Raw genomic sequence first — 26878 nt, 5'->3', positions numbered from 1 at the left:
ACCAGGACTGTAGAGATCGTAACACCACATCCAATCCCGTAGGAGGCACAAACGGAGGTTGAATGTGAAGTACCCCCTTGCAAGAAGGTCTGAACTTCCGGCAGTATAGCCAACTTCTTTTGGAAGAAGATCGAAAGCTGAAATCTGGACCTTAATGAATCCCAGACGTAAGCCTTTATCCACTCCAGCCTGCAGGAAACGAAAGGAATCTTCCCAAGTGGAATTCTGCAGATGGATATGTGCGTCCTCGTACCAAGAGACATATCTCCGCCAGATATATGAGTGTTTTGACGTCACAGGTTTTCTGGCTTGCACCATAGTGGCAATGCCCTTTTTGGAAAGACCTTTGTGAGCTAGGATGCTCCGCTCAACTTCCATGTCATCAAACGAAGCCGCCGTAAGTCCGGGTAGACGAACAGTCCTTGCGGAGGAAGATCCTTTCTTAGTGGCAGAGGCCAAGGGTCTTCTACGGACATGTCCGGAAGAGCCGCGTACCACACCCTCCTGGGCCAATCCGGAGCAATCAAGATTGCTTGCACACCCTGATGCCTGATCCACTTCAGCACTTTTGGGATTAACGGAATCGGAGGAAACAGGTATACCGATTGGTAAGGCCAAGGCGATGTCAAGTGCATCCACTGCGCTCGCCTGCGGATCCCTAGTTCGCGAGAAGTAGCAGCAAAGTGGTTTGTTGAGCTGAGACGCCATCATCGGTTTGTGGGCATCCCCACCTGTTGATCTGTTGAAACACCAGAGGGTGTATGCCCCACTTGCCCGGGTGGTGATCGTGACGACTCAGGAAGTCCACTTCCCAGTTGTCCACTCCCGGAATGAAGATTACGGACAGTGCTATTGCATTTCTTTCTGCCCAGAGGAGTATTCTTGACATTTCTCTCATGCAGGCCCTGCTTTTGGTCCCTCCTTGTTGATTGATGTATGCCACAGCCGTGGCGTTGTCCGACTGAACCTGGATTGCCAGATCCCGGAGCAGAGGGGAGGCCTGAATCAGAGCATTGTAGATAGTCCGAAGTTCCAGTATGTTGATCGGAAGTAAGGCCTCTTTGGCGGACCACCTGCCCTGCAACTGCGCCCCCTGGGTGACAGTTCCCCATCCTCTCAGGCTCGCATCCGTCGTGAGGAGGAGTACCCAATCCTGAATTCTGAAGCGTCAACCTTCCAGTAGATTGGAAGACTAGCCACCACAGGAGAGAAAATTCCTGGCCTGGGGTGACCGCTGAATCATCCGCTGCATCTGGAGATGTGAACAGGACCACTTGTTCAGAATGTGCAACTGGAAGGGTCTGGCATGGAACCTTCCATACTGTATCGCCTCGTACGAGGCCACCATCTTTACAAACAATTTTATGCAAAAATGAACTGATACTCGAGCAGGTCGGAGAACCACGCGAACCATTTCATGGAGTTTTTTCGCTTTGTCCTCTGGGAGGAACACTTTCTGTTCCACAGTATCCAGTAGCATACCCAGAAACAGGAGTCGCCGAGACGGCTCCAGGTGGGCCTTCTGCAGATTGAGGATCCATCCGTGGTGAGACAGAAGTTGGATAGTGCGATCTATATGGAGCAGTAGAAGTTCCCTGGAACTCGCTTTTATCAGGAGATCGTCCAGGTAAGGGACTACGTTGACACCCTGGACTCGGAGACGAAACATCATTTCCACCATCACCTTCGTGAACACCCTCGGTGCTGAAGACAGGCCGAAGGGTAACGCCTGGAACCAGTAGTGATTAGGTACCAAATTGGGATATGGAGATAGGCGTCCTCGACATCCAGGGACACTAGGAATTCCTGTTCCACGCCTGCGATCACCGCTCTTAAAGATTCTATCTTGAATTTAAAAACCTTCAGGTAAGGATTCAAGGACTTCAGATTCAAAATGGGTCTCACAAACCAGTCTGGTTTTGGTACTACGAACAGGCTGGAGTAGTAACCTTGTCCTTGTTGATGCAGGTGCACTGGAACAATGACCTGGGTCTGGACCAACTTTGTGATAGCCAGTAGCAGCGTAACACGCATTATTTTCCAAAGCTGGTAAGCTTGATTTGAAAAGTCGTTGGGGAGGAGCACCGTCGAACTCCAGCTTGTAACCCTCTCGGGGTGGGTGGGTTCAGTTATCCTGAAGTTTTTGCGGAAAATGAACTGGTGCTCTGTTCCAGAGAGCCGGCAACGGTTGGTTTCTTAGGTTTACCTCTGGTGCCTCTAGCTGCATTGGAGGCACCTCTGGCCCTAGATCGAAATCTGTTGGACCGAAAGGACTGAGCAGACGGTCCCGGGTAGGTACGTCTAGCAGGCGGAGCCCCCAAGGGAAGAAACGTGGATTTCCCAGCCATAACTTTGGAGATCCATGCGTCCAATTCACCTCCGAAGAGCCATTCACCTGTAAAAGGAAGAGATTCCACACTGCGTTTGGAGTCAGCGTCTGCAATCCACTGACACAACCATATGGCTCTGCGTGCAGATATGGCCATAGCAGTGGTCCTAGCATTAATATTGCCAATTTTTCAGGGAGTCACAGAGGACTCTTTCCGTGTCCTGAATGTGTTTAAGGAAAGTTACTGTAGTAACCAGGGTCATATCACTCGAGAGACCCTCCTGAATTTCAGTAGCCCAGGAATGAATCGCATGTGTCATCCAGCAACCTGCAATGACCGGTCTTTGAATTATACCTGCCGCAGTGTAGATAGATTTCAGTGTGGCCTCAATTTTCCTATCCCCCAGGTCCTTTACCTTAACGGACCCCGGAGCAGGGAGTACTGCCTTTTTTGAGAGGCGAGAGACAGACGTCTACAGCTGGAGATTCTTCCCAGAACTTTCTGCCTTCAGGGGCAAAGGGAAAGGTATGCAAAAACCGTTTTGACACCTGATATTTTTTTTTATCTGGATTTATCCAGGCTAAATTAAATAAATAATCTAATTTCTTGGAATCAGGAAATGTGACTGTCTTGTGGGAGGAAAAACGACTGCTGATTAGTAGTGTCCTCCAGAGGGAGCTTTAAGCACATCCCTTATAGCCAAAATGAGGGGTTCAATACCCTGTGTAGGGGTGGAGTCCCTACTTTATGGGATCCACATCATCCTGTATATCATCTTGCATCAAAATGAAAGCATATCATGTACCACACAAACATTTACTATGCACAAAATATTCAAGACATGCTCAAAAAAAAAAAATATTTCAAAATGTAACGTTTGTTACCATGGAATAACCCTCCTCTTTATCACAATATTATATATACATTTACAGTATATCTACATATATCCGTCTATGTATATCTTTATCTCCATCTCCCTTTTCTATCTATATATCCATCATACATTCTACTCACCTTTCTTGGAGCCGCTTTAGCACCTTTCTGAGCCTTTGGCTGATCGTAACTATGGGGAAGCAGAAGATAAGATCTTAGATCTAGAATTAACTATATAATATTGTTGGACGCAATGATGCCACATACTACAATATGGAATGCAAGAAATGTTCATGGTTCCCCTGTACGCGTACGCCCAGCGTATCAATCTGTTCAGATCTGACATCTACTTTATCGCCAAAAACATACAACAGATAGTGTCCAGCGCGTACCATCTCCGCCCGTGTGACAGATCCATGTTTATTGGCTTCCCATCTATTTTGAGTGGTGGTTTCAGCTCACGCATCTGCACTGTAAGCCGTGTCGCCTCCTGGTGTGAAGAAATGAATTTGTTAGAGGCGATTAGCTTGTTACTAAGAATACAAATAGGTTTTTGAAAACAATCCGGTCAATCCTTTTCTCGGAGTCCATAAGGGATATTGGGGACACGTTAGTACGATGGGGATAGACGGGGTCCAAAGGAGCCAGCGCACTTTAAATTTCTTCAACTGGGTGTGCTGGCTCCTCCCCTCTATGCCCCCTCCCACAGGCAGTTATAGGTAAAACAGTGCACGAAGGAGAATTACCTACTTGAGAGAAGGAACATAACAGTAAGTGTGGTGAGATTTACACACCAGCACATAACCGGGACAGCAATAGCTGGCAACAGAAACAGCAACAGCTGAACAGGTAACACCTAACAGAGAACCTGCAGAAAGTCACCGCACAGAGGCGGGCGCCCAATATCCCTTATGGACTACGAGAAAAGGATTTACCGGTAGGTATTTAAAATCCTATTTTCTCTAGCATCCATAAGGGATATTGGGGACACATTAGTACGATGGGGATGTCCCAAAGCTTCCAGAACGGGCGGGAACGTGTGGAGATGCCTGCAGCAACGCCTGCCCAAACTGGGTATCCACTTTGGCTAGGGTATCAAACTTGTAGAACTTCACAAAGGTGTTCTTCCCCGACCAGGTAGCAGCTCGGGACAATTGCAGAGCTGAGACTCCACGGGCAGCCGCCCAGGAAGACCCCACCGATCTAGTAGAGTGGACTTTCAGAGACTGTGGAACAGGTAAGGCTGCAGACACATAGGCCTGTTGGATAGTAAGTCGAAGCCAACGAGCAATGTACTGCTTTGGAGCAGGGCAACCCTTTTTTCGTGCGAATTATATAGCACAAACAAGGAATCAGTCTTTCTGATCCGAGCCAACCTCTTGACATAGATTTTCAAGGCTCGCACCGTATCCAATGCCTCCAGAGGAGCAGAAGTGCCAGAACTAGACGGAATCACAATAGGTTGATTCATGTGAAACGCAGAGACCACCTTCGGCAGGAACTGCTGTCTGGTCGTGCGCTACGCTCTGTTCTCGTGAAAGACCAAGTACGGACTTTTACACGATAAGGCCCCCAATTCTGAGACACATCTAGCAGAAGCCAGGGCCAGTAACATCACTGTCTTCCACCGTCATCAGTGGTTCAAACCAGTAGGACTGTAGAAATCGTAACACCACATCCAAATCCTGTAGGCGGCACAAACGGAGGTTGAATGTGAAGTACCCCCTTGCAAGAAGGTCTGAACTTCCGGCAGTATAGCCAACTTCTTTTGGAAGAAGATCGAAATCTGAACCTTAATGGATCCCAGACGTAAGCCTTTATCCACTCCAGCCCGCAGGAAACTAAGGAATCTTCCCAAGTGGAACTCTGCAGATGGATGTGCGTTCCTCGTACCAAGAGACATATCTCCGCCAGATATATGAGTGTTTTGACGTCACAGGTTTTCTGGCTTGTACCATAGTGGCAATGCCCTTTTTGGAAAGACCTTTGTGAGCTAGGATGCTCTGCTCAACTTCCATGTCATCAAACGAAGCCGCCGTAAGTCCAGGTAGACGAACAGTCCTTGCGGAGGAAGATCCTTTCTTAGTGGCAGAGGCCAAGGGTCTTCTACGGACATGGCTGGAAGAGCCGCGTACCACACCCTCCTGGGCCAATCCGGAGCAATCAAGATTGCTTGCACACCCTGATGCCTGATCCACTTCAGCACTTTTGGGATCAACGGAATCGGAGGAAACAGGTATACCGATTGGTAAGGCCAAGGCGATGTTAGTGCATCCACTGCGCTCGCCTGCGGATCCCTAGATCGTGAGAAGTAGCAGCAAAGTGGTTTGTTGAGCCGAGACGCCATCATCGGTTTGTGGGCATCCCCACCTGTCGATTATCTGTGGAAACACCAGAGGGTGTAGGCCCCACTCGCCCGGGTGGAGATGGTGATGACTCAGGAAGTCCACTTCCCAGTTGTCCGCTCCCGGAATGAAGATTGCGGACAGTGCTATTGCATTTCTTTCTGCCCAGAGGAGTATTCTTGACATTTCTCTCATGCAGGCCCTGCTTTTGGTCCCTCCTTGTTGATTGATGTATGCCACAGCCGTGGCGTTGTCCGACTGAACCTGGATTGCCAGATCCCGGAGCAGAGGGGAGGCCTGAATCAGAGCATTGTAGATAGCCCGAAGTTCCAGTATGTTGATCGGAAGTACGGCCTCTTTGGCGGACCACCTGCCCTGCAACTGCGCCCACTGGGTGCAAGTTCCCCATCCTCTCAGGCTCGCATCCGTCGTGAGGAGTACCCAATCCTGAATTCCGAAGAGTCAACCTTCCAGTAGATTGGAAGACTGTAGCCACCACAGGAGAGAGAATTCCTGGCCTGAGTGAGCTGAATCATCCGCTGCATCTGGAGATGTGAACCGGACCACTTGTTCAGAATGTGCAACTGGAAGGATCTGGCATGGAACCTTCCATACTGTATCGCCTCGTACGAGGCCACCATCTTTCCCAACAATTTTATGCAAAAATTAACTGATACTCGAGCAGGTCGGAGAACCACGCGAACCATTTCATGGAGTTTTTTCGCTTTGTCCTCTGGAGGGAACACTTTCTGTTCCACAGTATCCAGTAGCATACCCAGAAACAGGAGTCGCTGAGACGGCTCCAGGTGGGCCTTCTGCAGATTGAGGATCCACCCGTGGTGAGACAGAAGTTAGATACTGCGATCTATATGGAGCAGTAGAAGCTCCCTGGAACTCGCTTTTATCAGGAGATCGTCCAGGTAAGGGACTACGTTGACACCATGGACTCGGAGATGAAACATCATTTCCACCATCACCTTCGTGAACACCCTCGGAGCTGAAGACAGGCCGAAGGGTAACGCCTGGAACCGGTAGTGATGAGGAGGCCAAATTGGGATATGGAGATAGGCGTCCTTGACATCCAGGGACACTAGGAATTCCTGTTCCACGCCTGCGATCACCGCTCTTAAAGATTCTATCTTGAATTTGAAAACCTTCAGGTAAGGATTCAAGGACTTCAGATTCAAAATGGGTCTCACAAACCAGTCTGGTTTTGGTACTACGAACAGGCTGGAGTAGTAACCTTGTCCTTGTTGATGCAGGTGGACTGGACCAACTTTGTGATGGCCAGTAGCAGCGTAACACGCATTATTTTCCAAAGCTAGTAAGCTTGATTTGAAAAGTCGTTGGGGAGGAGCACCGTCGAACTCCAGCTTGTAACCCTCTCGGGGTGGGTAGGTACAGTCATCCTGAAGTTTTTGCGGAAAATGAACTGGTGCTTTGTTCCAGAGAGCCGGCAACGGCTGCTTTTCTTAGGTTTACCTCTGGTGCCTCTAGCTGCATTGGAGGCACCTCTGGCCCTAGATCGAAATCTGTTGGACCGAAAAGGACTGAGCAGACGGTCCCGGGTAGGTACGTCTAGCAGGTGGAGCCCCCAAGGGAAGAAACGTGGATTTCCCAGCCATGACTTTGGAGATCCATGCGTCCAATTCACCTCCGAAGAGCCATTCACCTGTAAAAGGAAGAGATTCCACACTGCATTTGGAGTCAGCGTCTGCAATCCACTGACAACCATATGGCTCTGCGTGCAGATACGGCCATAGCAGTGGTCCTAGCATTAATATTGCCAATTTTTCAGGGAGTCACAGAGGACTCTTTCCGTGTCCTGAATGTGTTTAAGGAAAGTTACTGTAGTAACCAGGGTCATATCACCCGAGAGACCCTCCTGAATTTCAGTAGCCCAGGAATGAATCGCATGTGTCATCCAGCAACCTGCAATGACCGGTCTTTGAATTATACCTGCCGCAGTGTAGATAGATTTCAGTGTGGCCTCAATTTTCCTATCCCCCAGGTCCTTTACCGTAACGGACCCCGGAGCAGGGAGTACTGCCTTTTTTGAGAGGCGAGAGACAGACGTCTACAGCTGGAGATTCTTCCCAGAACTTTCTGCCTTCAGGGGCAAAGGGAGAGGTATGCAAAAACCGTTTTGACACCTGATATTTTTTTATCTGGATTTTTCCAGGCTAATTTAAATAAATAATCTAATTCCTTGGAATCAGGAAATGTGACTGTCTTGTGGGAGGAAAAATGACTGCTGATTAGTAGCGTCCTCCAGGGGGGAGCTTTAGCACATCCCTTATAGCCAAAATGAGGGGTTCAATACCCTGTGTAGGGGTGAAGTCCCTACTTTATGGGATCCACATCATCCTGTATATCATAATCGTCAAAGCCAGTCGGGCCAAATCCTGGTAGACACAGCAGCCCTGAACAAGGGGGTCTGGGCGTTGTGGAAGTAGAAGAGGACGCTCTATCGAGAGACCCTGTAGGTCTGAGAACCAATGCCGTCTGGGCCACGCTGCAGCGAGTAGAAGTAGGATTCCTCCTTCTTGTTTGAACTTCCGTATTACCCTGGGCAGGAGTGACACCGGAGGGAACACATACGGCAGCCGAAAGTTCCATGTAATTGCCAGTGCGTCCACGAGCGCTGCTTGAGGATCCCTTGTCCTTTCTCTGAAGACCGGAACATTGTGATTGTGTTGAGACGCCATCAGGTCTACATCTGATAGGAAAGAAAAAGATATACCAAGATATATGCAAACAGGCACTACTCCGAGTTGGCTTTCCTAGCAGCTGTTTTAATGGATATAGTCACTCTCCACACATTAGATAAATACACAAAAACCAGAGAAAAACAGCGCTAACACTAGTAAATTATACAATTATTGCTATAGACAACGTGGTCATCTAAAAAGACATCATTTATTAAAATTGTGATATTAATAAAAGTAACTGGCTATCAAGCCTTCACTGTATTCAGACAGTCAGAAACAACATTTACATATGCATCACTATTAAGCAACATAAAAAATTATTTCCGTGCAACTATAAAATATTGTCCTCCTTTTTAGGTCAGATATTAGGGACTTTTTGTACAGTTCTGTGACCCACAGTCCATTTATAGATACAATTATGGTCACGGACCAACAGCCGAGGTACCTAACTTTTATGATATTTACCGGTCCCAAGGTATTTGTGAAGGGAAGAATCCTGCTCGCGTTGATCCTTTTCATGCGAAGTTACACCGAGCTGGCATTGGCTTTCAGCGCATATAATGGATTACCTTTAACCTTTGAAGCCTGGACCAGATGTGACCCGGATCATCCGATTGGTAACAAGTAGGTGAGAGTCCACAGAGTCCCTTAGACCAAGGAGGGGCAGGCCTGACGCATTTCGCTGTCCTTGGACAGCTTTTTCAAAGGTGCTTGTTACCAATCGGATGATCCGGGTCACATCTGGTCCAAGCAAAGGTTAAAGGGAATCCATTATATGCGCTGAAAGCCAATGCCATGTCGGTTTAACTTTGCATGAAAAAGGATCAACGCGAGCAGGATTCTTCCCTTCACAAATACCTTGGGACCGGTAAATATCATAAACGTTTGGGACCTTGGCTGTTGGTCCATGACCATAATTGTATCTATAAATGGACTGTGGGTCACAGAACTGTACAAAAAGTCCCTGATATCGGACCTAAAAAGGAGGACAATATTTTATAGTTGCACGGAAAGAATTTTTTATGTTGCTTAATAGTGATGCACATGTATATGTTGTTTCTGACTGTCTGAACACAGTGAAGGCTTGATAGCCAGTTACTTTTATTAATATCACAATTTTAATAAATGATGTCTTTTTAGATTACCACGTTGTCTATAGCAATAATTGTATAATTTACTAGTGTTAGCGCTGTTTATTTTCTCTGGTTTTTGTCTACATCTGATAGGCCCCACTTGTCCACTAGGAGTTGAAATACTTCTGGATGAAGGCCCCACTCTCCGGCGTGTACGTCCTGATGACTGAGGAAGTCCGCTTCCCAGTTGAGGACCCCCGGAATGAACACTGCTGATATGGCTGGCAGATGGTGTTCCGCCCATTGAAGAATCTTTGACACTTCCATCATTGCCATGAGGCTTCGAGTGCCGCCTTGATGATTTATGTACGCCACCGTGGTGGCATTGTCCGACTGTACTTGAACAGTCCTGTTCTGTACCAGAGGCAGAGCATGTTTCAGAGCACTGAACACTGCCCGCAACTCCAGAATATTTATCGGGAGGAGAGATTCCTCCCAGGTTCACGACCCTGAAGAGTGTTGCTCCAACACCACGCCACAACCGCGCAGACTGGCATCCGTCGTCAGAAGGACCCAGTTAGAGATCCAGAAGGGACGACCCTGCTCAATTGTTGATCCTATAGCCACCAGGTCAGTGACCGACGAACTTCCGGAGTCAAGGATAACATGCGAGATCTGACCCGGTGAGGTAGGCCGTTCCACTTGGCAAGGATTAGCTTCTGCAGAGGGAGAGAGTGAAACGGAGCATACTCTACCATGTCGAAAGCCGACACCATGAGGCCTAGTACTTGCATCGCCAAGTGTATTGACACTCGCGGTAGAGAAAGAAAGCATCTTATCCTGTCCTGAAGCTTCAGAACCTTCTCTGGAGACAAGAACAACCATTGGTTGAGTGTGTCCAACAATGCCCCCAGGTGCACAATGCTCTGAGCAGGGACCAGGGAGGATTTCTTCCAGTTGATGAGCCACCCGTGGGCTTGCAGGAATCGCACCGTCCGTTCCAGATGACCGAGGAGAACCTCTGGGGAGTTCGCCAGGATCAACAAATCGGCCAAATACAGTAGGATCCTGTTACCCTGACGGCGTAGTGGGGCCGTCATAACCGCCATGACCTTGAAGACTAGCGGAGCCGTGGTCAGGCCAAAAGGCAAGGCCTGGAATTGATAATGTAGGTTGCCAAGAGCAAACAGCAGGTATTGCTGATGCGAAATGGCAATAGAGATATGTAGGTAAGCATCCTGTATGTCCAGGGATACCATATAGTCCATGGGCTCCAAGGCCAGAACGATAGAATGAAAAGTTTCCATATGGAACTTGGAAACCTTCACAAATTTGTTCAAAGACTTAAGGTTGAGAATGGGCCGGGAGGATCCATTCAGTTTTGGAACTAGGAACAACGTTGAATAGTACCCCTCGACTCTCTGAGACAGAGGCACCGGCACTATCACTCCTGTGTCTAGAAGGGATTGTACCACCAAATGGAGTTTTTTTGCTTTTACCGGATCCGAAGGGATGTTTGTCAAGCAAAACTGGCGAGGGGGACAGTTCCTGAAAGAGATGGCGTATCCGTCAGTGACGACTTACCTTACCTAAGCGTCTGATGTGGTCTTTAACCACACCTGGGCGAATTGTAGAAGTCAGCCTCCCACCCTGGGATCCCATGAGCATTTAGGTTTGGGCTTAGAGATTTTGGAAGTGCGTGCCTGTTTTGGGTACGCCTGACCCTTTGCTTTACCTGGAGGTCAAAAGGAACAAAAAGTAGTACTTTTAGCCTTCGGAGCGGAAGAATCAGTATTCGGCAGACAAGCCGTTATAGCAGACGCTAAGTCAGCAACAACCTTGTTCAAATCTTCCCCAAAAAGGATGTCTCCCTTAAAAGGGATAACCTCCAAGGTCTTTTTAGAGTCCAGATCCACAGACCAGGACCTCACCCACAGAATCCGGCAAGCTAGAATGGACGTAATCGACACCTTGGCCGCCGGGACACCGGCATCCGAGGCCGCCTCCTGAATATAATGAGAGGCTGTGATAATATATTAAAGAGACAGTCTGGCATTACCAGAAAAATTAGACGTTAGCTCCGCTTCAACTTCTTGAACCCAGGCTTCAATAGCCTTTGCAGCCCAAGAAGCCGCTATAGTGGGTCTGTGCACAGCACCTGCGAGAGTGTTAATAGACTTCTAGCAACCCTCCACACGCTTATCCGTCGGTTCAGAGAGGTGACGGTAGTGACAGGCAGAGTAGAAGACACCACCAGACGAGCGACATGCGAGTCCACTGGTGGCGGTGTTTCCCAATTCTTACTTAACTCTGCAGAGAGGGGATAACGAGCTAGCATCTTTTTAGAGAGGGAGAATTTATTTCCTGTAAACTCCCAGGATTCCCGACGTATGTCACCTAAAAGATCAGATTGTGGTAAAACTAATTTAGTGACCTTCTGACATTTGAATTTATCAGGTTTCTTAGACGTATCCGGAGGTATGGATTCATCCTCAATCTGAAGAATCAGCCTGATAGCCTCCAAGAGGCCAGGAACATCCACCTGTGAAACAGATTCCCCATCAGAAGCATCTGCATCAGTGTCTGAGGGGTCAGTGTACACGCCATCTTCATCTGATGAAGTGTCCGTAACGTGTGGATTGTGAGGAGGTAATAGCCCGCTTAGATGACCGTTTGGTCTTAGGGGGGCGAGGGTTAGATTTTTCTTTAACCAAAGACCGATTTAGTTGCTGTAACGGAGAAGACAGAGTATCTGCCCATGGCGGATTAACTGCAGGGACAATATGTGGCTGTAATAGCACAGGAGGTCCCACAAGGGACGTAAGGCTCGTTACTAGCGTAGTGAGCAGATTAGAAAAAGCAGACCAAGGTGGTTTTTGGTGAGTCACCAGTGCTATAGGCTGACTGAGGGATATATAAGCCCCGGTACTTGGACCCTCAGCTGGAGTATTTTCCTCAAAAAAATCATCGGCGTCAGCACTGCTTGACGCAGGCCCCGCCACGGATTTCACGCCCTTAGTAGCAGACATTATATGTAAACGTAGCCCTAGAGCGTAACAGTACAATATAGCCAGACAGTACCTGACAGAAACCCCCTGTGGAGTGCGACCGCGGATGCAGCACGCAAACAGAAGATTTAAGTGGTATATGGTGACCGAGATACAGAGAGAAAAATACCAATGTAGTATATCCTGTGAAACACTAAATATAGTAAAAAAACAAAAACAAACTAATATACATACACACATATAATATATATATATATATATATATATATATATATATATATATATATATATATATATATATATATATACATACATACATACATACATATACACACACACACATACACACACACCCTAGCCCCATCAGGGTACAGAATATAGGGATCGCATTGTGTGTGAGATACATGGAATAGGAACCACATAGCAGCTATAGGCACACACACTCACATGTACAATGCAGAAATTATTACACACAACAATAAGACTGCACTGGACTAGTAATACTACGTAAAGCTATGTATGTATATAGATATAACAATGCACAGTAATACTGGATGTATATCACAGGGTACTTGTACTAAATATCCCTGTAGTAATGCACTTGTTCTTAACTAATGGGCCCTACAGACATGGCGATATGCCGCCGAGCTGCCCGACCGCCGACACGGCAGATGGGCGACGGGGGGGGGGTTTGGGGGGCAGTGACGGGGGGGAGTGAAGTTTCTTCCCCCCCCGTCACCCGGCTCCGTAGAAGTGCAGGCCAATATGGACACTCGTCCATATTGGCCTGCATGCACAGCAGACGGGGCACCAGCGATGAAAGAGCACGGGGCCACGCATCGTTCATCGCTGGTGCCTCCACACTGACAGATATGAACATTATCTCGTTTATTAATGAACGAGTTCGTTCATATCTTCCAGTGTTATCGCCCAGTGTGTAGGGCGCATAACACTGCCTAAACGATATGTAGAATACTTAAGTGTCCTGTAGATCAGAGGAGAGAGAGAGAGAGAGAGAGAGAGAGAGAGAGAGAGAGAGAGAGAGAGAGAGAGAGAGAGAGAGAGAGAGAGAGAGAGAGAGAGAGAGAGAGAGAGAGATGCAGCTCCAGCACGGGAACATTTGCAGTAAATGGGGCTGGGGGAGGGGCTACAGGTCAGAGCCTTATCCCCTTGCTGGACTTCACCACCATGTACTGCGGGGCCTATACCAAATGGATTTTAGCAAATCCGACCTGTGCCCCTTGCCCTGGTGGATATAGTGGGGTCCCTGCCCGGTAACAGTGTCGACACCAGCGTAGCGATCCGTCTCCAGGGACCGCATCGCGATTTCGGCTGGTCCTGCCTGGGGGACCCTCTTACCTCCTCCCTGGACTTGTGGCCACGCGATCCTGGAGAGCAGCGGCGGGTATGTGCCTGACGAAGCCGGAGCCCTCCGCTGTAAGTACCCGGCAACCAAGGTGCGGGTGTATACAGCGCCGCTGGGGGGAGGTGAGGGAGCCGCAGCACGATACGTCAGTGTGACATATAGCATGTAGTGCTTGTGCTGCGGCACTTGAAGTCTTCTTTCTTCAAAAAAGCTCTTCTTAGGGCTGCCTATAGCGCAGCCCTCCCCGTTACCCGCCTGCACTGCAGGCACCAACTTACAAACTGCGCTCCTGTGCACGGAGGCGGGGTTATAGAGGAGGCGGTGCAAGGCATCCTGGGAACAGTCAAAGCTTTAGCCTGTTGGTGCCTCGGATCAAGATCCAACTCTACACCCCAATGTTATTCCCTGTGGAATACCAGTGTACCCCACTAAAGAAATATACGTTATGGTAAGAACTTACCGTTGATAATGTGATTTCTCTTATGTCCACAGGATAACATTGGGATATGCCAGAGCGACAGCGGAAATGGCACCAACACTGTCACGAGCTTTCTGGCCTCCCAGGATGCATCGGGGCTTCTCCATATAATCCCGCCCACTGACTCAGTCAAATCAGTTCTTTCCACAGCGATTTAGGTAGGAGCATCAGGTAGAAACCTATTCAGGCGATAAGAAAACACATGCACACCCTTCCATGCAAGAGGTTTAGTGATTGTAAAGATCCTCTAATCAGGTGCGTCAGGGTGGGACCCCTGTGGATACCTGTGGACATAAGAGAAATCACGTTATCAACGGTAAATTCTTACCATAACGTATTTTTCTCTGGCTGGGTCCACAGGATAACATTGGGATTCCCAAAGCCAGTTTTAGTGGTGGGGACGCTCCTGATTAGCCAGGAGAACCTTTCGCCCGAATTCAGCGTCATGAGAGGCAAAAGTATCGGTATCCGGACTCCAGGTCGACGCCAATTGGTTGACACCTTAGGTCGACATGGACAAAAGGTCGACATGGAACAAGGTCGACATGGAACAAGGTCGACATGGAACAAGGTCGACATGGAACAAGGTCGACATGGAACAAGGTCGACATGGAACAAGGTCGACATGGAACAAGGTCGACATGGAACAAGGTCGACATGGAACAAGGTCGACATGGAACAAGGTCGACGTGGAACAAGGTCGACGTGGAACAAGGTCGACGTGGAACAAGGTCGACGTGGAACAAGGTCGACGTGGAACAAGGTCGACGTGGAACAAGGTCGACGTGGAACAAGGTCGACGTGGAACAAGGTCGACGTGGAACAAGGTCGACGTGGAAAAAGGTCGACGTGGAAAAAGGTCGACGTGGAAAAAGGTCGACGTGGAAAAAGGTCGACGTGGAAAAAGGTCGACGTGGAAAAAGGTCGACATGGAAAAAGGTCGACATGGAAAAAGGTCGACATGAGCTTTTCAGGATTTTTTTCTTTTTTGGAACCTTTTCATACTTAACGATCCACGTGGACTACGATTGGAACGGTAATCTGTGCCGAGCGAAGCGAAGGCACCATGCCCGAAGCATGGCGAGCGAAGCGAGCCATGCGAGGGGACGCGGTGCACTAATTGGGGTTCCCGGTCACTCTACGAAGAAAACGACACCAAAAAAAACATTAAAAAACTCATGTCGACCTTTTTCCATGTCGACCTTGTTCCTGTCGACCTTTTGTCCATGTCGACCTAAGGCGTGTCGACCAATTGGCGTCGCACTAAGGTGTGTCGACCTTTTTGCTGTCGACCATGTTGTGCTGCCCATGAAGGACCTACCTTACGTGTAGAGTGAGCAGAGACATTAGCCGGAGTAGGGAGATCAGCACAAGAATAAGCTTCTGAAATTACCATTCGGAGCCATCTTGCCAGCGTCTGTTTACTAGCAGGCCATCCTTTTCTATGAAATCCGTAGAGGATGAAGAGAGAATCTGTTTTTTCTGATGGCACTAGTACGATCTAAGTAGATTCTTAATGCCCGGACCACGTCCAGTGACGCTTCTCCCACAGAAAGTCCCGATACCTGAAAAGCTGGGACTACAATCTCCTCGTTAAGGTGAAACTTTGAAACCACCTTCGGAAGATAACCAGATCTAGTTCTGATAACTGCTTTATCTGGAAAAAATATTAGAAAAGGAGACTTACACGACAGTGCTCCTAAATCTGACACTCTTCTAGCTGACGCCATTGCCAGTAGAAAGAGCACTTTAGCTGTCAACCATTTAAGATTTGCTCTCTTAAGTGGTTCAAACGGAGGTCCCTGAAGGATTTTAAGAACCAGATTCAAATCCCAGGGAGCTGCAGGAGGAACAAATGGAGGTTGAATGTGTACAACTCCCTGAAAGAAAGTAAGCACATCCTGTAAGTCGGCAATCTTTCTCTGAAACCATACAGTTAATGCCGATACTTGAACTCTCAAGGAAGCTAGTTTTCAACCCCTTATCCAATCCTGCTTCAAGAAAATCCAAAATCCTGGATACTTTAAAAGATCTTGGATTCAAACTTTTTTCACTACACCAATGAATATTGCCATATTCAATGATAAATACGAGCTGAAGAAGGCTTTCTTGCTCTAAGCATAGTTTGAATTACTTGTTTTGAAAATCCTCTAGCTTCTAGGATAGAGGTTTCAACAGCCACGCCGTCAAAGACAGACGATCCAGATGGCTGTGATAACAAGGACCCTTCATTAGCAGATCTGGACGTTGAGGGAGCAGTACTGGTGCTTCCACGGACATCCTTAGTAGATCTGTGTACCAATGCCTTCTTGGCCAAGCTGGAGCTATTAGCATTATGGCTCCCTTTGCTTGCTTTATTTCTCTCACTACCCTGGGTAACAGGGAGATTGGAGGAAACAGATATGCCAGATGAAATCTCCAATTCACTGACAGTGTGTTTACAAGGATCGCTCCGGGATCCTTTGTTCTTGATCCGTACATTGGAACCTTGTTGTTTAAACGAGACGCCATGAGATCTCTCTCTGGCAGACCCCATCTGTTTACTAGAGTCTGAAACACTTCTGGGTCTAATGCCCATTCGGTTTCCTGGATGGTGTGTCGACTGAGAAAGTCCCCTTCCCAGTTCAGCACTCCTGGAACAAACACTGTTGACAATGCTGGAAGATGGAGCTCTGCCCACATAATATGTGAGTTACTTCCTCCATCAGTCTTTTGCTGTGAGTTCCTCCCTGATGATTGAGGTACGCTACTGCTGTTGCATTGTCTGAGCGGATCTGGACTGGTCTTCCTTGCAGACTGTCCTTTACCTGAACTAGAGCCATATATATGGCCCTGATTTCTAACAGATTTATTGGCAGGCGACTTTCCCTTATGGTCCATTTTCCCTGGAACCAAAGGCTTTCGAGCACCGCTCCCCAGCCTTGAAGACTGGCATCTGTTGTCAGGACTTGCCATTCCTTTATCCAAAAGGTTCTCCCCTTGTTTAAACGGTCCCTCTGTAGCCACCAAGCTAGAGACCTTCTTACGTTTACTGGAATCTTTATCATCATCTGTTTTTTTATGGCCTGATGATTTCCGTTCCATTTGGTCAGAATAAGGTGCTGTAGAGGGGTCTGGAGTGGAATTGTGCATATTCCACCATGTCGAAGGTTGACACCATCAGACCCAACAGTCGCATTGCTGCATGGACTGACATTGAGTGTGCAACGACTTCTGAGTCATGACTTGACCTTGGATATCTTTTTCTCTGGCAAGAAAATTCTCTGTAGACCCGAGTCCAATATGGCCCCCAAATGAACCATCCGTTGTGACGGATTCAGAGACGACAAACTACTGTCTGTTGAAGATGGCTCAAAACTAATTCCTGCGAATGTGCTAGGATTAAAAAGGTCGTCGAGACATGGAAATATTCTTATCCCCTGCTTGCGGAGATAAGCTGCCATAACCACTATAATTTTGGTAAAATACCCTGGGTGCTGTTGCTAGCCCGAAGGGCAAAGCTTGGAATTGAAAATGTTGCTGGAGGATGGCAAACATGAGGTAACATTGATGAGACCGTGCTATAGGCACATGTAGGTAAGCATCCTGTATATTCAGAGATACCATGTAATCTCCCAGTTCCATGGCCGAAACTATGGAGCGTAATGTTTCCATGTGGAACCTTGGAATCCAAATGTATTTGTTTAACATTTTGAGATTGAGAATTGGTTGGAATGACCCATTTGGCTTCTGAATCAAAAATAGATTGGAGTAAAAACTCTGTCCCTGTTGCAACGGGGGTTCTGGGATACTTACACCAGACTGAAGCAATTTCTGAACTGCTTCTTGCAGGGCGTTGCCTTCGACTCTATACGAGACGGGCTGGTGCAAAAAAACCTTTGAGGAGGCTGCCTCCTGAAGGGGAAACCATAACCGAGAGATACCACCTTCTGCACCCAAGCATCTGTCGTCGACTTTTGCCATATGTGTACAAACTGAAGGAGTCGGCCCACAACCCTGGAATCGTCCAGGCGGAGGCCCGTATCCTCAGGCTGATGGCTTCTGTTCAGGCTTGGAAGTTGGCCTTCTACTAGCCCATTGCTTCCTACCCCTGGCCGATCTATTGAACTGGGGTTGCTTAGGCTCCTCTTTAGCTTTTGCTTTGCCTTGCCATCGAAATAGACAAAATTTTGAACCCCTAGTCTTAGGGTTATAACTAGCCGGAAATCTGATCTTTTTGGATTCAGCTTCCCATTCTAGAATATCTGATAATTGTTTTCCAAACAATATATTACCAGTGAAAGGCAATGCTTCCAGCGCTTTCTTGGATTCTGCATCTGCTTTCCAATTGTGTAGCCAAACTGCTCTACGAGCGGCTACTGTAAGGGCTGATGCTTTAGAAGCAATCATACCCATTTCAATTGCTGCTTCTTCCAAATATTGGGCAGCTTGTCTTATACGACCTAGATGAGACTCCTGCTCCGTATTAGGAGGGGAGAGGTCATTCTGTAGTTGCTCTACCTATTCTACCATTACCCCCTGAGAAAAAAATATTTTTCAAGAAGCTATCTACCCTTCTGTCTGTGACATCATTTAGTGAGGTAGATGACAATGGTAAGGCAGATTTATGCACAAGTCGCAGTACATGTGCATCTACTTTAGGAGGAACTTCTCTTTTTGAACAATCCGCAGCTGGAAATGGATAATAAGAATCCCACTTTTTCGGAATCTTATATTTTTTACTGGGCGTAGCCCAGGGTTCTTCCATCATTTCCGTCAGATCCTCTGACCCTGGGAATTCAGTCTTAACTGATTTTGTTCGTTTAAACACAGGTGCTTTAGATTTTTACACTGTTTTGGCTGTTACCTCCAAAGAGAGAACAGCCTTCATTGCATCAATAAGCTCAGCTATATTCTCTGAGCTGAAACTCTGCGACTGATCATCATACGGAGTATTTGAATATACTGTATCATCATCTGTTGTATCATCTTGTGTAGTCTGCAACATAGACGTATCTATATTAGTCTTACCTGCACCTTGGTTAACCTGGTTACTTGTAGAGGCTACTGGAACCAAACCATAAGGAGGGAGCTGCATGTATGGGTTAATAGTGTAACCTAATACCTGGGGTGGAACTGCTGGAGTTAATCTGTCCGCTATTGAAGACAAAGTCTGCGCGAACATACTGCATGGTGGTTCTACTGGTTGCTGAACCAAATCCTGTTTTTTACTTTGCCGATAAGCAAAACAGTTCGCACACAACCCCCCATAAGTGACCAACTGGCCTATTCCAATTAACCCTGTTTTACAAGATAAACATGTTAAGGATGTAGGAGTGCCTGATAAATCGTCACTTTTGCCGCTCACATAGTAAATATTCTGTTTTAACAACTACACAATTTGTGACTGAAAATCACCTATATATAGATATTGTCAGGAATCGGCGTTTTTCAGCATCTCACTTACCAGCGCGCTGGTGTGCAGGCCTCTGGAGGTCACGGCCCCAGTTGTGGCTGCATGAGTACACTGCCCGCAAGCGCCATGACTGACGTCATTGTATGCCTCTGAACTGCGTCCAGCGTGTGCTCTGCTGTGCACCAGCGTCTGTCCGGGTCAGCCGTTGCTATGACACCTGCGCTCAGCTGATCCGGACATCTAATCCAGCAGGGTGTGTTCACACAGGGATCTAGTATCCAATCACCACAGAGCAAGGGGTAAAAACTTCAGTTCCTGGCTCAGTCTCATTGCCTCGAACAACGAGTCACATATGGTGTGCCTTGTTCTCCGACTCCTGTGTTCCTGTTTCCAGCGATCCTCCGTGGTTACCTTCTTTTCATTCATCACCCTTCAGCTTTCCTGTTTACCCTGGATTTCAGCCACAGACAGCTACCAGCTTATCAGCAGTAAGAGACTCTCCTCTGGTGTTTTCATTTCATTACCTTATCTGCGCACTTGCTATCAGCATATCATCTGTGCATCTCTGCAGTTATACCAGCTTATTGCATAGAGACGGTCTCCTGCTTGGGCCTAGTGTGGCCATAAGAACGTTTGCTATACAGAGACTGTATGCTTTCAAGTATTACCGGAGTTCTGTTTATTTCATTCACATTCAGTATCAAGTTACTATATATTTTTGTTGCAAGAGACTTTGTTACTTTGGATTCAGTTATCACTCACTGTTACTATATTGCCGGTTTTCAGTTATCATTTACTGTTATACTATCTACTCTGTGATCCCTGTCTTAATAAACATCAGCGCTTATGCGCAGGACTTTTATATCGCCTCTACGCTGTGTACATCGCACCAACACTGACCCACTAGTGCCCCCGCCGGGGACAGACAAAACCAGGAACCTGACAGATAAAGAAGTGAGATCAATCTGACCACAACCGTGCACCTGAACAAAACATATAAAAGTCAGCACACATACTAGCAGTCAGTCACATGTTAAAATATTAGACCTTGTCATACGAGAATACAATCAACCATCATAATTACTTACAAGTAAGTGGAACAATTGTATTTCTGTTTTTCACCATTTTTTTCCAGACATATCATGCAGAAACAACAGTAATGTACAGGCCTCATATGCAATATGTACCAAAATTAACAATTCATACTATCAAGTAGAGAGAATTTTAGTACTGTATAACCCTTCCTCCATAGAGTGGGATACAGGGAGACTCGCCACACTTCCATATCAATCAATACGGTCGAAAGACGCTGAGTGGATTCAGACGCTACTGGTGTACACTGCCGCTCCTGATAACTGATGAGAGACACAGACGCTTACTAACGGACAGAGACGCTCAGTGAACGATAAGTGTATGCAGACGCTACGGTCTGCGACTCGGTCTAGGCGGCAACTCTAGTGTACACAACCGCAGCGTCTAAGCTGCGACCGAGTACCCTCATGGTAGCGTCTGAGACGGAAGTGAGGTCATTAGTTAATGGACGGGAGACGCGCAGAAACTGGTCATGAACTTGGGGGAGGGGGGGGGGAACAGGAGAGCGTCTAATTCCCCCCGTTTACTTAAACTCTAAGGATCGCGGCCTCAACCTAGTCCTGGCACCTATGATCCTTAAAGCATAGCGCTGTTGCACTTAAGAGTGGCGGCGCATCAACACACTGTTTGTAGTCTCCTCTTACTAGGGGTTCCGGACACAGCTACACTATATTGGAGGAAACAGATGCCTTACCTTCTCTCCCCATGCTCCGGCCACAGCCTGGTAACGTCTAATGGACCTGCAAGAACATCCGACACAGACGCCCGCCGAGACAGCACTGTTGTTGCGACCCGGTGGAAAGTTGTTGGAGCGACTCTTTCTAGCATGAATTTAAGACACACTTAAGAAAAAGTCACTCAGAAGAAAAAAACATAGTAAGACTATAAAAATAAAATAAAAGCTTCAGGCTGCTATTAACTGCAGCCCTGTGACCATGGTCCGGCTACTTCCGCACCAAACAAAAAACTGATTTGACTGAGTCAGTGGACGGGATTATATGGAAAAGCTCTGATGCATCCTGGGAGGCCAGAAAGCTTGTGACCGTTTGGTGCCATTTCCGCCGTCGCTCCAGCATATCCCAATGTTATCCTGTGGACCCAGCCAGAATGAAAAATAAATAAATACACTCTATAATATATATATATATATATATATATATATATATATATATATATATATATATATATATATATATATATATATATATATATATATATATATATATATATATATATTAGTCTTTTGAAAAAGAGGGCACTCACCAATAGTTTCTTAAAAGCAGATCAGAAGGTCATTTATTGATACATTCGTTTGGTCGACGTTTCGATCACATATCAGTGATCTTTGTCAGGACAGCAAAAGCGGTGTTGTATGGTGACAGAGCACCAGAAGCAGAGTGCCAGACATGTTCAACATATACAGGTATTTATACCATCATCAATTTGAGTATCACGCCCCTCCTACACATGTCACTTCCTGTAATGTAATTTACTGAAAATAAGGAGCTAGAACCTAATATAAGTACAGTGCAGCTATTGAAGGAGAAGAATGTCTAACACCTTCCTATAGGCACCCTAAGAATGTGATATTTATTTTAAATGGTGCTAGCAATCATAGAAACGCACCAAATACAAAATACAAAAACCAGGAAGTGGTTCGTGCGTTCCAGCAGTAGCTGGAACGCACGCGCAAACCGGAAGTAACTTCCGTGAACTGGAAGTGAGGTTTAAAGAGCCGAAAACGGGAAATGAATGGTCTGAATGCGTTCCAGCAATATCTGGAACGCACAACAAAAGCAATAACATACTTGTCAATAGGGGATGACGCTCAAGTCATAGAACCCGGAATGATATATATAATAATAGATAATGATAACTTCCAAAAATGACAGGAGCAGATGCTATTCAGTAGGTTGGCTAAAGATCACAAATAGATGGTGGTGTACAGTGTCTTCCAAATTAAACAAAAAAACATAACTTTTAATAAAATTAAACAATAAAACATAACTTTTAATGATAAAATTAAACGAAAAAATGAAAAACATTTAATAATAAAAATATATATTATGTAAACCTCGGGGTATATAGGGCTTTAGTGAGGCCGCCATTGTACTGGCTGGCATCAAGAGAGCCACAATATAAGCACCGGTCACAAAAATATATACACTGATATGCCTGAGATAAGAAGAAAATAAGAAAATACACCATGACTGTAAACTAACCTAGGAAAATACCATAGGGGTTTGCTTCATTGAGACCCAATGGGATAAGTGTCTCTAATTCAAAGATCCACCGTGATTCTCGTCGTTTCAGTTTCAATTCCCTATCTCCACCGCGAATCGTTGATGGGATATGGTCAATTAACATACATTTTAGACTTGAGACTGAATGTTTGTGTTGTAACCAGTGTTTAGCTACTGGTTTATCCGTCTTATTGGTCTCCAATGCCTGTCTGATGGAATAACGGTGGTTCGCCATGCGTTCACGGAAACACCGTGTAGTGAGTCCCACATAGTATAGCCCACAGGGGCAGATGATAATATATATCACAAAGTCAGATGTGCACGACAACTTGTGTTTAATGGCAATTCGTTTTCCACTCTGTGGGTGAACAAAGGAAGATCCACTCATCATAGATCTACATGTTGTACAGTCCGGACATCGGAAACAGCCCAATTTTCTCCTCGCAAGCCATGTTTGGTTTGTGATACGTGGTTGTAGAGTCGGACGCATCAACAATTGTCGCAAACTAGGCCCCCTGCGATAGGAGTGCATCGGTGGTCTTTGGCTCAGACCCACCAGTTTGGCATCTGATGCAACTATAGGCCAGTGTTTCCTGATCGTTTTTTCAACATCCTTCGACTTTGTGTCAAATGTAGAAGTAAAGATGAGTCGACCAGGCTCAAGCCTTGATGTAGGTTTCTGACCAGTATTCTTAAATTTGACCTTAGCCTTCCTGAGGCACCTGGCGACCACCTTCGGTGAGAACCCTCTCGCAAGGAATCTCTCAGACATTTCAGAAAGCTGTTGGTCAGCAATGTCCATTGAAGAGTTGTTACGTAACACACGTAAGAATTGGGAGATAGGCATACTCTCTTTTAAGCTATCTGGGTGGTGACTTGTTGCAAACAACAGTGTATTCCTATCAGTTTGTTTGCGGAATAATGTGGATCCTAGGTGTGTACCTTCCCGGAAGATAGTAACATCAAGAAAATTGATACAGTCATGGTGTATTTCATGGGTAAACCGGATAGGGCCATCAATTGCATTCAGATACTGAACCATTCCATGAAACTCAGACACAGTGCCTCTCCATAGGACAAATATGTCGTCAATATAGCGACCAAAATACGCCAACTTATCCCCAAATTTGGGGACAATATAAGTATTTTCATACTGATGCAAACAAACTGATAGGAATACACTGTTGTTTGCAACAAGTCACCACCCAGATAGCTTAAAAGAGAGTATGCCTATCTCCCAATTCTTACGTGTGTTACGTAACAACTCTTCAATGGACATTGCTGACCAACAGCTTTCTGAAATGTCTGAGAGATTCCTTGCGAGAGGGTACTCACCGAAGGTGGTCGCCAGGTGCCTCAGGAAGGCTAAGGTCAAATTTAAGAATACTGGTCAGAAACCTACATCAAGGCTTGAGCCTGGTCGACTCATCTTTACTTCTACATTTGACACAAAGTCGAAGGATGTTGAAAAAACGATCAAGAAACACTGGCCTATAGTTGCATCAGATGCCAAACTGGTGGGTCTGAGCCAAAGACCACCGATGCACTCCTATCGCAGGGGGCCTAGTTTGCGACAATTGTTGATGCGTCCGACTCTACAACCACGTATCACAAACCAAACATGGCTTGCGAGGAGAAAATTGGGCTGTTTCCGATGTCCGGACTGTACAACATGTAGATATATGATGAGTGGATCTTCCTTTGTTCACCCACAGAGTGGAAAACGAATTGCCATTAAACACAAGTTGTCGTGCACATCTGACTTTGTGATATATATTATCATCTGCCCCTGTGGGCTATACTATGTGGGACTCACTACACGGTGTTTCCGTGAACGCATGGCGAACCACCGTTATTCCATCAGACAGGCATTGGAGACCAATAAGACGGATAAACCAGTAGCTAAACACTGGTTACAACACAAACATTCAGTCTCAAGTCTAAAATGTATGTTAATTGACCATATCCCATCAACGATTCGCGGTGGAGATAGGGAATTGAAACTGAAACGACGAGAATCACGGTGGATCTTTGAATTAGAGACACTTATCCCATTGGGTCTCAATGAAGCAAACCCCTATGGTATTTTCCTAGGTTAGTTTACAGTCATGGTGTATTTTCTTATTTTCTTCTTATCTCAGGCATATCAGTGTATATATTTTTGTGACCGGTGCTTATATTGTGGCTCTCTTGATGCCAGCCAGTACAATGGCGGCCTCACTAAAGCCCTATATACCCCGAGGTTTACATAATATATATTTTTATTATTAAATGTTTTTCATTTTTTCGTTTAATTTTATCATTAAAAGTTATGTTTTATTGTTTAATTTTATTATTAAAAGTTATGTTTTTTTGTTTAATTTGGAAGACACTGTACACCATCTATTTGAGATCTTTAGCCAACCTACTGAATAGCATCTGCTCCTGTCATTTTTGGAAGTTATCATTATCTATTATTATATATATCATTCCGGGTTCTATGACTTGAGCGTCATCCCCTATTGACAAGTATGTTATTGCTTTTGTTGTGCGTTCCAGATATTGCTGGAACGCATTCAGACCATTCATTTCCCGTTTTCGGCTCTTTAAACCTCACTTCCAGTTCACGGAAGTTACTTCCGGTTTGCGCGTGCGTTCCAGCTACTGCTGGAACGCACGAACCACTTCCTGGTTTTTGTATTTTGTATTTGGTGCGTTTCTATGATTGCTAGCACCATTTAAAATAAATATCACATTCTTAGGGTGCCTATAGGAAGGTGTTAGACATTCTTCTCCTTCAATAGCTGCACTGTACTTATATTAGGTTCTAGCTCCTTATTTTCAGTAAATTACATTACAGGAAGTGACATGTGTAGGAGGGGCGTGATACTCAAATTGATGATGGTATAAATACCTGTATATGTTGAACATGTCTGGCACTCTGCTTCTGGTGCTCTGTCACCATACAACACCGCTTTTGCTGTCCTGACAAAGATCACTGATATGTGATCGAAACGTCGACCAAACGAATGTATCAATAAATGACCTTCTGATCTGCTTTTAAGAAACTATTGGTGAGTGCCCTCTTTTTCAAAAGACTATTATCAGGAACCCAAAAATTCCTTGGAGTTGAGCACCACCGTGTTGTCCTTTGGAGATTCAGTACAGTGCGGATGCTCGCATTCTATATATATATATATATATATATATATATATATATATATATATATATATATATATATATATATATATATATATATATATATATATATATATATATATATATATATATATATATATATATATAAGAATTTACTCACCGGTAATTCTATTTCTCGTAGTCCGTAGTGGATGCTGGGGACTCCGTAAGGACCATGGGGAATAGACGGCTCCGCAGGAGACTGGGCACATCTAAAGAAAGATTTAGGACTATCTGGTGTGTACTGGCTCCTCCCCCAAGCCTCAGTTAGGACACTGTGCCCGGAAGAGCTGACACAATAAGGAAGGATTTTGAATCCCGGGTAAGACTCATACCAGCCACACCAATCACACCATATAACTCGTGATAGGAACCCCGGTTAACAGTATAACAACGGAGCCTCTGAACAGATGGTTCGCAATAACTACCCGATTTGTGTAACAATAACTATTTACAAGTATTGCAGACAATCCGCACTTGGGATGGGCGCCCAGCATCCACTACGGACTACGAGAAATAGAATTACCGGTGAGTAAATTCTTATTTTCTCTGACGTCCTAGTGGATGCTGGGGACTCCGTAAGGACCATGGGGATTATACCAAAGCTCCCAAACTGGCGGGAGAGTGCGGATGACTCTGCAACACCGAATGAGAGAACTCCAGGTCCTCCTCAGCCAGGGTATCAAATTTGTAGAATTTTGCAAACGTGTTTGCCCCTGACCAAGTAGCAGCTCGGCAAAGTTGTAAAGCCGAGACCCCTCGGGCAGCCGCCCAAGATGAGCCCAC

General features: G+C 46.0%; 1 protein-coding gene across 5 annotated transcripts in view; it reads right to left on the bottom strand.

Moving 5' to 3' along the window:
- Positions 1-26878, bottom strand: part of LOC134958672 (RNA-binding protein 6-like) — a 196996-nt gene that overhangs the window by 78434 nt on the left and 91684 nt on the right. For 4 of the 5 annotated variants that reach the window (XM_063941409.1, XM_063941411.1, XM_063941410.1 and 1 more), the window contains exons 11-12: positions 3596-3693; positions 3345-3393 (exon numbers count right to left, since the gene is read on the bottom strand). The exons of the other annotated variant lie outside the window; for it this stretch is intronic. In XM_063941409.1, coding sequence (XP_063797479.1) covers positions 3345-3393; positions 3596-3693 — 147 coding nt within the window. The remainder of the gene's footprint in view (positions 1-3344; positions 3394-3595; positions 3694-26878) is intronic. 5 annotated transcript variants of the gene reach the window in all.

This window comes from Pseudophryne corroboree, chromosome 9 (assembly GCF_028390025.1).
Source record: "Pseudophryne corroboree isolate aPseCor3 chromosome 9, aPseCor3.hap2, whole genome shotgun sequence".
Taxonomy (NCBI): domain Eukaryota; kingdom Metazoa; phylum Chordata; class Amphibia; order Anura; family Myobatrachidae; genus Pseudophryne; species Pseudophryne corroboree.
Note: the sequence above shows the minus strand (reverse complement) of the source record. Positions and strands in the feature narration are given on the sequence as shown.